General features: G+C 42.3%; 1 protein-coding gene and 1 long non-coding RNA gene across 10 annotated transcripts in view; one reads left to right on the top strand and one right to left on the bottom strand.

Annotated features, from left to right (window-relative positions):
• RPS6KA3 (ribosomal protein S6 kinase A3) overlaps positions 1 to 3,339 on the bottom strand; it is a 74,029-nt gene extending 70,690 nt beyond the window's left edge. For both annotated transcript variants that reach the window (XM_015634703.3, XM_015634712.3), the window contains exon 1: positions 3,106 to 3,339. In XM_015634703.3, coding sequence (XP_015490189.1) covers positions 3,106 to 3,177 — 72 coding nt within the window. In that variant the 5' untranslated portion in view covers positions 3,178 to 3,339. The remainder of the gene's footprint in view (positions 1 to 3,105) is intronic.
• Positions 3,340 to 3,447: 108 nt separating this feature from the next.
• The window catches only part of LOC107212054, a 75,482-nt gene continuing 66,871 nt past the window's right edge, over positions 3,448 to 12,058 (top strand). For all 8 annotated transcript variants that reach the window (XR_001524383.3, XR_004496166.1, XR_004496165.1 and 5 more), the window contains exon 1: positions 3,448 to 3,661. This is a non-coding gene — a long non-coding RNA (uncharacterized LOC107212054). The remainder of the gene's footprint in view (positions 3,662 to 12,058) is intronic.

The following is a 12,058-nucleotide window of genomic DNA, read 5'->3' as shown; positions in this document are numbered from 1 at the left end:
TTTCTCCACACCCAATTTGGAGCATCTAAACTAAAACTCCTAACAATAGCTGTCACAAACCCTTCCCAGAGAGTCTAGCAAATGGCATTGTCTTATGATGGCCAGTTCTTTCAACATATTGGTGTCCAAAATTTGGCTGCTAAAACTGTATTCATTCTCCTCCAGTTGATATTAATATGCACAGCTGGGAGTACAGATCAAAGGATCAGGCTAGTTATTCAGGCATTCAAATGCAAACTCAAGTCATCAATACTTAATTTGCTCGAAAGCAGATGACTTGCAATAACAGGCATAATCTCCCATGAAAAACAAACCTTTGCTTGTTATGAATCCTGAATAGACCCTGAATCAATAAGAGACAGCATCATTCCACCAGCTTTGAAGGTGCTGTGATTTATAACATGAAACTGAAACTATACGTGTTATACAGACAAAAAATTTTAAAAATAGTGTAACAACTTTACACATTGAAAAAGTTGTCAGAGATGCAATATGGGTCACTGATCTATATGGACCTGTAGAAACAGAAGTCCTGAAAATGATTTTTAGAAACCACAAAGCCACATTTTATCTAAGAAAAATTGTCTGCTTTATTTCTTAAGAAAGATTATATACTATTATTCTGCACAACTAAGTTACAGCAGCTGTTTGTGGTTAACTACACTTCCAAACTAAAGCTATTTTAAGGTATTCTAGTTCTCCTAAATTTGCTCTCCCATCACAGAATATCACCTCCTTAATGGTACCACTGTAACCACAGGACTGCACTGGGAAATAAATGCAAAATGAAGTAAATTAAGAATTCCATGAGTCGTTAAGACAAGGAAAGTGTCTGAGCTGAGTTCTAGAGCTCAAAAATTTGTAATTCCATATGCAGATAATACAGTGTTGCTAGAACTGTGTCAGCAAACCTGAGAGGTTAGCAAAAAAGCTTTATTCAGAGTTACAGCTAAAAACATTATCAGTATCAAACTATGACTGAAATCACAATGACTTTCAGGCAAATGTAAGAATATTTTTGCCCAAGGATACTCTTGCAGAATAGGGTCTGTAATTAGGATATTGCTATGCTACAGATAAACAACTCATGCAAATCAAAATTCTAAGTTATGTATTTAGGTCACTTGTCTATGTATTTGAATTAAACTTATCTATTTTTACTAAAATATATTTTCTTAAATAGTCATTTCATGTAAGGAACCTTTCTAAGTAACATTTTGCTTTTGAGTGTTATCTGAGAAGTTTTTGCAGGTGCACGCTGGTCTTTTCAAGAACTGTTTATTCTAGACTAGAGCCTTGGAGTGCAAACCTGTCAGTTCATGCTGCTTCATGTTTTATTAGTGGTCCTAGACATTTTTTGGTGATAAACCACTGCAGACTCCTGTCAATATAAAAGTTTAATTATTTTTAAGGAAGTGATAAAATATACTTGTTTCAAGAAGTTTATGTCAGCAATTTAAAAACAAATTATGTCTGAAATAGGCTGAAACAAGTAACAAAGTATTATCATGCATGTACACACCCTGAAAAAAAAATCTATTCTTCTACTTCTCTAGCATATATACTGTTATTGAAGTTAGACCACATGCAGTGAGCATCAGAGACTACAGCAACCGTTCTTTTGATTAAATTATTAATCTAAGTGTTTTCCCCTACCACCTTATGCCCTACCCTCAAGCATCACACTACTACTGTAGTTGCTCCCAACTTAAAATCATCTAAGATCGCTATTCCAGAAGTCAGTGAAAAACTAGCGTGAATTTAAAAGTAAGTACCTGTAACAGTACCTGGCAAGAATTTAAAAGATATATGTGCCCATCAGATCTGACCTGTAGGTTCTTCTGACTCCTTGAGATACAGTGACTTTCAGCAGAAGGATGATAAGACAAAGATCAAAAGGACAAATCCTGATACTGCAGAAACTCTGCATTGGTCTCTCTTTGCTCCTCGCACTAAGGAGAGAGTCCTAACCTTGCAATTAATTGTTGTGAGCTGGCCTGGGTCCACACCGTTCCAAACCAGCATCACTTGAAGCAGCCTGGCTGCGTATCAGCTGGAGCTGATTCACGTCGAAGCCGCACTGTCAGAAGCAGCCTTTCCTTTTCAAATGTTATCTGATCACAAAGTAGAACACGCACTGAGGGTTTCTAGGGACTCACGGAGCGAGAACAACTGACTCTTTAGGTGCAGTGTTTACGTAGATCCAAACCAACAGTAGAAGGAAAAAAATTAAAATAGCTGAAAGCTTCTACGGTCTCGATCGCAAGTGACTCTAATTTCCAGCCGTTCTCATTATTCCAGCCTAGGAAAGCTGACACGCGTCCTGCCTAACAAGGACAGGCACAACACGCACTCCCCCGCTACCACAGCGGGAAATCCACATTGCGTGGCACCCCGGGGATGTTCCCGGCAACGCCGCCGAGCGCAAAGCTTCACCCATGCCTCACCACCCTTCACGTCCCTGCGGTTTCCCAAATGCTTGCGAAACTGCCGGCAACCCCATCCTGCCGAGATAAGGGGGCAGCGGCACCGGGCGGGGACCCACACGGGAAAGGGGCCCTCGCCGGGCAAGGCGAGGGCACCGGGCAAGGCGAGGGCACCGGGCAAGGCGAGGGCACCGGGCAAGGCGAGGGCACCGGGCAAGGCCCTCCTGCCCACCCCGAGCCGCGCCGGCGGAGGCGGCGGGGCCGCCCTGGCAAAGGAAACTCGCTATGACAGTAACCAGACACCGCGCTGAAACAAAAGCGCCCGAGCCGGCGGCCACCGCGGAGGCAGGTTACTCCCTCCCGGGAACGGGGCGGAAGGGGAGGGAGCGCGCCGGGAGCAGCCCGGTCCCGGGAAACACGCCCCGAGCCCAGTGGGGGCGGGGGGAGTCCCGGCCGGTGCCGGCCGTGAGTCAGTGCCCCGGAGAGGAAGCGGCGTGCAGGGGCCGGCGCTCGCCGCGTCCCCCCGCCGAGCCGCTGCCGCCCGGCCCCCGCCCGCTACCCGCCCCGAAACCTCGAGGGGGAAACTCTGCCCATCCCCTGAGCGACGGCGGCACCGGGGGTCCCGGTCCCGTCCTCTCCTCACAACTTTCTCCGCAGCACCCCCCCGCCCGCCCCGTACCTCAGCGCTGCTCTCGGCCGTGCTCTCCACAGCCATCTTCTGCCAAGGGTCTGCCAACTGCGCCAGGGGCATCTTCCCCGTCCGGCTCCCGCAGCCTCCGCGCTCCGCGTTCCCGCTACCCGGCGGGGGCGGCTAGGCAGACAGCGAGTGCTGCGGAGGGCGCGGGACAGCCCGGCTGGCTCCGGCGGCGGCTCCTGCGGCGACTGCTGCCCGCTGCCGCCGCCGCGGTGCGTCCGTCCCTCCCCCGCGCCCTCCCCGCTGCCGGGCGGGGCCGCGCTGCCGCCCTCCCCCGGCCCGGCCCGGCTTCCGCTCACGACATGGCGGCGGCCCGGGTCCGCCTGCGCCTGCGCCCGGCCCCGAGCGGCGGCGTTGTGTGCGGCCAGTGCCCGTGAGGGGCTGCGCCCTCAGCGGCGCCGCCGGGGCGGGCCCGGCCGCACGGAGAGGCGCTGCGGGAACCGGGGCTGCAGGGCTACTACCGTCCCCCGGGCTGCGAGGAGTGAGAGACACGGAGAGTTTGTTTGCAGAAACAAGCTCGGAGGGACAAGTCGAGAGGCGGGTGAGATGTGGTGTTGTGCAGATATCATTAGGCAAAGAGGGAAGAGAATTAAGGTGTCGGAATTTCGTTTTGTAGCAACACTGTTTTAAGTAGTAGTTGGAGTGTGTTAGTAGGAGTTGCCTCGAAGCGGGAAAGTCATACTTCCACAGGCCAAGAGAGATGACGATAAAGCTGTAAAAAAACCTCAAAACCCTACAGGTTCCGAAAACGACCCTTATTTTACTCTTTATTCTCAGCTGTTAGCTGGTATGCAAACATAAAAAATGAGACCCTATTCTCCTAAAATGCTAAGTACTGTCATAAACACCCATCGTTTTGCAACATTAGATGGCTTGGCTGATGCTGAAGAATCCTTCAATCCTTGAAACATGAGACCAGCAACTGAAGATGATGAGCACTGGTGTCAGGCTTCTTGCTATTGAAGCCAAACTTTCCAGAATTGTTTGAGTTCAGTTTTCCACAGTCCCCACTGCCCCGAGCATTTCTAGATTTTGACAGGTCACATGATTTGTTCCATCCTTTATAAAAGTTATCATTCTTTAAATATTTGGAAGGTTTTTTGGAGTGGGAGGAATGGCAAGTGTGCTAGTAATTAAAAGTGTGTGTGTGTGCACTGTGATAAACACAGGCTGCTTCTGTTTCTGCTTGGTAGCATTTCTGATCCCACTTCATGTTCATGTAAGCATAAATACCTATCTATAAAGAGGAACAACGGAGTGGATAGGCAGTTGCTCATAATGATTCAGTCTTCAGCTGGTCCTACAGAGACTTCCATACCTGGTGTAAAAGGTCATAGTTGAATGATCACCTGAAGCCAGGAGAAGCAGATGTGCCCTCCCCTTGTTCACTTCAGTTCAGTCTGGCCCGTGTATCGGCCTCTCTTTTGAAGGGTTGCAATTGCTTGTGCTGTCATGTGGTGAGTTATATCAGGGAACAGATCCACATCAAAACTTACCCTACCCTTTTTACTTTCTGTTGTCCTCAAAAAAACCCCACAAACCAACCCACTCAGTTAAAGGCTGAAGAGGAGTTGCGACTGCTTCCTTCCAAAGTGGTCAAATTGCAGAACTCTGACTGGTTAATAGTATGAAATTTAGAACAAGGCAATAGAAAACAGATAATTCAGTAGTGCTTGGCATCCTCTGTGCTTAATATCATAATTTTTGATTTGTGATATTAATCATAATGCAAGGAATAATTTTTCATAGTCTGATCAGTACCAGCTCACTTGAGTCTCAAACTGGCTGCTGGAATGTTGAACATGAAACAATTTTTTTACAGCAGGCATACATTATGTATTGACACACAAATCAGGACTTAAAAAAAAAATAAATCCCTGAGTTCATGTAAAAATTCACAATGTTAAAAAAAAATGTTACCTTACATTCCTCTGGAAATACAAGTTTCTATTCCCCCACAGGGACATTTCACTTGACTTTATCAAAGCTCATGCATTTGTACCTGCATTAACTACACATTGACTACTATATCTGAGACATGCCATTAGGGGAAAGAACCTGAGAACTGAAAAGTGGCAATCACTACAAGAAAACTACACCAAACATAAGCTTGCATTTAACATAGTTCGACAAGTCCCTCTTTATAAAAGATTTTCTTCCTCTAAATAAAAAAACTACATAATATGTTTTCCTTTCATAGTTGTCTAGTCCTTTCTTGCCATAGGTAAATATTCTAAATTACTTGTTTGAATTTTAAACTCTTTTTAGAAGAGGGGGAGGTCATAGTTTGGTTATAGTTTCTGAATATTTTACCTAAATCCTCTTTTGTTCTTCCCTCTATGGATCTTTCAAATTCAAAATAAAACAGGGGCAAAGTTCTTTTGCACTAGCAGGTAAGAGGGCTGCAAACAATAGGAATCTGGCCTTTTCTCAGGCACTGAAGCACAGAGTTGGTAGAAGTATGCCATTTCATTGTTCAGGGGTTTCAGTATTATCGAACCACCTATTTAAATGTTGTAAAAGAAAGCTGCATCAGGATTTGAATAGGAGCTACTATGCAAGAACAGACTTCAGGGAAAGAAAATCATCTGGAAAGTGTCTCCACAGGGAAGACAAACATATCAGTTAATCTCAGGGAGTTGCAGGGGATTCTGACTTTCAAATCCTGCTAAGCTCAGAGTTGGATCATCCTCCCAGCAAGAGGTAAGATGCTGAAGATATTTTGCCTCAAGTCAGTGGCTCCTATTTTTCATTTCTTTTGTCTCAGGCCGAAGTAAGGTAATGCTTTCACCTGTGGTAGCAGACCTCTCCTTTACCCTCTCTTCCTCTAGGCACAGATATCTCTTCTTGACTGCAGTCACTGCTAATAACTGTCTGTCACCAGGCTCAGCTGTGGGCGTTGATTTCACCTTTGCATAAGTGGTTGCAATTGTGGTGCATCCACACGGATATTTTATATGCATTGCAACAGAAAATTTGATCCTGTTTGTTAGGAAAAGGGTAGCATATGGCACTGAAATGACAGTGCTGTATAAAATCCCATTAACTTGTCATATGAATTAGGTGGGCTTCACATGCTGCACCATTTGTTTTCCTCTTGTTTCTAACAAACCTCACTAAAATGTCACTTGATTGCAAGGGAGACAGCAGCTTAATAGTACTTACCTGTCTTTTTACATGGGCAGCCTCTTGATATATATGTGGCAGAAATTGTAGAATATGAATATGTGGGAAGCTTGCTTATGGTTGGTGGTATATGATGCTTTGCTTAGTTTTCAAGTTGTAGCTACTTACTCTGCAATTAGTGCAGAGTTAATTGCAGAGTTAGTAAATCACCATAGTCATGGTCCCCAAAATGCTAGGTATAAAACAAAATTAGTTCACTAATATTACTATCAGAATAATATTTAGGAACTTGAACTTGCATTTTTAAAATACACATAAAAGTAGGGAGAAAACCAAACAAAACTGTGGCAACAAACTCCACAATCTGACACTCCTCTAGAAAGTCTAGTGGTGCATTACGTGGGAATTATGATGCAGTATCTTCTGAACAGAATATGAAACAGTAAATACAGTGCAAAAGTGTGAAATTCTATTCAAGTATTATGACCATAGCACTGAGGTGTACAATTTGAATTTAATGCACAGGAAAATATACTGAAGGTACTATCTGAATTTGTATGGGAAAAAAGCTTCAAGGAGTTAAAAAATAATCAATACCCTTTATTTGTATAGCTAATAGACAAAGAGAGTCTCTTATTCTCAAGACACCTGGGTTCAAATCCCAGCAGAACACAAAGGACAATTGTATAATTTAGTCAGTCACTTCATATAGATGAGATTCATCTAAGGAGACTTAGTCTTTCTTCATGATCTTTTCCAAAGTGTGAGGAGGCCTTGATTGGAGAAGCATAAATACATCCTGCCAAAATAAATTAAGGAAGTCTTAGTGCTAGTTATAATTGGTTGTTCTGACCTTTAGGTGCAGGTGTAAAGAACATCTCCTTAACCTCATTGGGGTATTGGAAAGATGGTTTCAGTCGTATTTGGAAAGCTGACAAAGACCAGGGGAAGAAAGACAAAGTGCTGCAAGAAGTTTCCAGCTGGTGCAAGTTGTCATAGGGGAGACAGCAGAAGGATTTGCTGTATGAATCAGAGTTATAATCAATAGCCAAAAAGGGAAGAACTGAAATGAATGTCTATTGTGTATTAAGATTTAACCTGACCTTTCAAACAACATCTGCTGAAGGGTGCTTTCACCATTACAGGCCCCTGTATGATGGAATCATACAGGAATGCAAACATTTCCTGCATTTTCCTCTGGCAGGCTCTTCTTTGAAGTTCTAATCCTGCAAGTGTAGTAAATGTGATCATGACAATAAGAATGCTTCTAAATCCTATATATGTTAGAGATACAGTGTCTGGCTCACTGCTTAAAACTATAGCTTTTCTGGATGTAAGTATGTTTACATAAAATTGGACTGAAAGGTTAAAGCATAATACATCAGGCTCGATGGAATTACTTATCTGAGTTTTATCTGCGGTCACTATGCTAGCAGGAAATAATTGTGCCTGTGGTTTCTACATCCTGAGTGGAAATCTGGAATTCAATAAAATATGCTCTCATTACAGCATACCTGTCTCCAACATATGTTCTTGTTTTAGTGTTTCTGTACATACAGATAGCTCAGATTTATCTTCTGAATGACAAAATTTATCCTGTTCACCACAGAATATAAGAAACCTCTTGCTGAGCTTTGAAATATTACATGGAAACCTGCTGTCAAATGCTGAAAGCGAGTTGTCACCCCTTTGCAGTGGAAGATTGAGAAGCAGATTAGAATTTCAGATTGTGGTGTTTTGAGACAAAAAAGAAATGGTAGAGTATGAACAAATGTTTGAGGGTCAGGGTTCTCTTGGGTTAAATACAGCACAAGATAGCTGTTCACAAAAAAACCCAACAACCAAACAAAAAACAAAACAAAAACCACAACAAAAACAAAAACAGTGGTGATAGAGGTAGAATATGATGTTATATTATAAAATATAGCAATAAAAACTCATCAGTTTCAAAAATTGTTGCTATGAAACACACAAGGCCTAGAGGAGGCCACAGCATTATTTTTGGACCCTAGTTCCCCCAGATCTAGGAATTTAAGGGTCACAGACCCTTTTATTACTGTTATCAAATTAGGTCTGCTTTAAAGAGCCTACTGACAAGCAAAGCCTAGTTTATCTCACTTTTTTGCTATTTACCCTTACTACCTAAATTTCTTGATTTTATGCTCTCCCAATTAAATAGTGCCTTGGTCTCTTTGAAAGCTTCTTACCAAATCTAGTCTAGCAATCTTAGTCTCCACTTCTTTTTATAGGTTATCCAGCATCTCTTAGCCAAGAATCCCTTTTAAATCTAGAAAGCATCACTTTCTCTTTACTGACCCTTAATTATACCAAACAGGATTCTCCAGGCTGAGCTAACAGCTGCCATTTATCTTGCCTGATAACACCTGATGCTCATTCCCAGTAGTCTAGGGATATTTTCCAAAATATGTGCTGTTGAAGTGATCATACTTAAAAACAGACTTTGTTACCTGTACTGGTTTGAAGGATCCATGTATTCCCTCCAGACAGTTCACTCGCTTTTCCATCACCATCTCACTTTTGTGCCTTGCCTTTTGCCCTGTGGAGAATGAAGCAGTGGCAGAGGGGACCCAGGTTTGTGATCATGTCCAAAAATGTTCTCTAATGATCAGTAAAACTTGTTATATCATCAGATGTAAATCAATAAGGATCATAATTGTGTACGTTGTACAAGAGGCTGTGTAGAGGTGGTATTTTCCTCAGCTGCTTGTATGAGCCCTGGGCCCCTCTGTGATTCAGTGAAGTGATGAATTCACACTTCTCTGTGCCTTCGATACATCAAAAAAGGAACTTCACTAACAACTGACTTGCCCTGAAGTGTTTTTTCAGCACTCAGTATTGTCTGGGAGCTATCAAACTTCAAAGCATACCAGCACCCTTCCTTGTGTCCCACGAGTGTTTTTACTGGTGTAAAGGTGCCTACTCTAACTATGGATATTTTACATCCCCAGCAATAATTTCAGCACATTGCAATGACACAGTTCCACAGTGAGTGCACATTTCCGTCCCCCAAAGTCAGCGCTTACTGAAGGGAAGTATGAATGTGATGAAAGACAGCTCTGGAAGCATTATCTGGAAGAGAAATATGTTAGATAAAACAACCCTGTGCCCCCACATAAGTACTTCTTCCACCCTGGCTGTGTTAACCCACTTTGTCCTATTCGATGGAGCAAAGACATACTCAAGGCCTTGCTTCAGGGTCACAACCTTGCCAAAAGGAGTAGCAGGATGAGGGGGCAGTAACATTTATTCTGTACTGCAGAGCAGCTGAAGACTGTGTTAAGATGTGGTCCCTTATTTAGAACTTCAGTGTTGCAAAATGGTACATATGTGAGATGAGTCAGAAACTAAAGTCTGTGCTGATACCTGTTGGAGGTTCTGGGTTAAACTAATGAGTGGTATGGACTCGATCTACTACTAGATGGACAAGATACTGGAGGAGGGGAGATTGTGGAAGATTTTTGGCTTGTTGGTCATTCTTCAGTAGGTGCCAAGGAAGCTAATGTAAGATGTGGGATAAAATGGAGAGGGGATGCTGAGAATAGAAGATGGCTTTTTAAACAGGGGAAAGAGCAGAACTGTTTTAAAGAGCATAAGGAGCAGTTGTGTCTTGGATCTGAATAGCCAGTTAAATCTATATATACTTGAGTCAATATTTAGTGAATCACAGGAAATTGTAAAGGCTGTTGTGTTAATGTGATAAGCCAGAGAGATGCTCTAAACATTTGTAAAAATCTGTCAGTATTTTTTAAAGTCACTTGATACAAGATTAATGAAACAAACAACCATTCTCATTAATTGTCTCATTAAATCTGTTACAACTGGATAAAATTTCCAATGGCTTAGCTTAATGCTTGCAGTAAGAAGTAAATTTTCAGTTCATGAGTGGACCTATAAATAGAATCTTTGGTATCACATCACCACAGATTGTAGAAAGGATAAAAAATGTTGTCAGGATTATATTTTTCCTCTACTGATTCACTTTCAGCAAAACTGAAACTTTGTCTGACTTCAAAGAAGCTATTTTAAAAATCACGATTTTCAGGAAGGAATGATGTTATTTTGCCTGCTTTATCAGAATGAATGCTCCTCTGCTGTGCACAAATGAGCTGCTTGCCCTAGTTGAACAAAAGCTATGATGAGGGCTTTGATCAGTGTTGAAAGTGTTCCTACAGTATTTCAGTGCCTCATTCATTTTTGCTTCCTAGAACCTCTACTAATGACATTGGTTAAGAGGGAGTGTAAGTTGCAATAAAATGACCATCTCCAGAGAGTGCTGAATTGGTCTGTTGCAAGGCTTCCTTAATTATTTACTTCATTGCTACAGATTTCTTTTGGTTTAATAGTTTCTCAGGACAGAGAGATTCTTTATTAGCTCCTTAATGCACCACTCATGTATGACCAAATTTGTATGCTTTAGTCTACAGAAATACCTTTTATATTCACCACATGTCATATCATGAATGTTCTGAGGTGTGGCATTCCACACTGGGTTTATTTTTTCCTTGGAGACAAGCAGGAAATCTGTCACTAATTTCCTTCCAGCCAGCTCTGACTGCCTTTTCTCGGTCCTCTTAGTCCTCTGTACTTTTCTTCTTCTCCATTTTATCTTCTGAAGACAGACATGGTTTTCTTGACTTCATTCTTGTATTTCTTTCAAGGTATTCTTCATCCTTCTTATGCAGCTTAAAGCTGGCACTTGGCAGAAGATTGCCTGCTCTCCTTGCATTGTATTAAATAGATCTGAGGTGTCCACCCACCTCATATGCATCTATTTCCTTGATTACCATAACTCATCTTTCCTGGTCAGGAAAATATATTAAAATTATTTTTTTATTTATCTGCGTATTCTATGTGGTGCATCCAAAACTTTGCTTCTCCTTCTCTCAATAACTTCTCATTTGCTGCATAAGAAACCAAACTCTAATCGTCCTGGTCAAGTCATCAGCTTCTCACTAAATCATGTACCTTCAGGAACTGCATATTGGCAATTCAGTATTTCCTTCCTGTCTGTTGCCATTACCAGGAGTTGCAGTCCTGTTGCTGCAACATTGTCATCACCTCACATCTCATCACTCACTGACAAAGCCAGGCTGCTCCCGTCTCCCTCAACACGTCCACACTCACTTCTTTCTGCTTCTTATTCAGGTTCAACCTTGTAGCTTGGCAGAACTTGGTCGTTTATTTCTTCCTTTTCTCCTTTATCTTGTTCATGGGCCTGTATACTCATGCATCTTTTTTTCTACTGCTTCTCAGCCTCATGCATTTTTTATGCCACTCTGTGCTTCAGGCTTCTCATGTAGAAAGGCCTGCTTTTCCCCAAATCCCCTCGAGTCTCCCTGTATCCACCTTAATAGTGTCTCTCAGCCTCTGTCCCAGAAAGTCTTCTTTTTCCAAGTTAGAAAACTCTTCAAAGTGCAGTTTTTGTGCTGTCAAAATCAGAAGCTTTTCCACCTCCACTTTAAATAAAGGCAGTGCAGTTGAGAGAGAAAGGTATTTTTGCAGATGTAGAGCCACATTGCATACTGCCCACAGGTCTCACAGGTTTGGCATCTGAAGACTGACAGATTTCATATAAGGTCACTTTTGAACATTTTGGCAAGTGGTTTAGACTCTTCTCTGGTTTATTTAGATGCAATTTTAAAGTGTTTGGAGGACTTGTTTCATACAAGGCTAAAATTGCTATAAATCTTATGTTTTGGTGCTTCCTAAAGAAAGAAAGAAAAATGTTTTATATATTTACAAGCTTCTGAAAAATGCATGTGTACTTTTAAACACAGAATGACAGTAACAA

The sequence above is a fragment of the Parus major genome, chromosome 1 (assembly GCF_001522545.3).
Source record: "Parus major isolate Abel chromosome 1, Parus_major1.1, whole genome shotgun sequence".
In the NCBI taxonomy this organism is placed as follows: domain Eukaryota; kingdom Metazoa; phylum Chordata; class Aves; order Passeriformes; family Paridae; genus Parus; species Parus major.
Note: the sequence above shows the minus strand (reverse complement) of the source record. Positions and strands in the feature narration are given on the sequence as shown.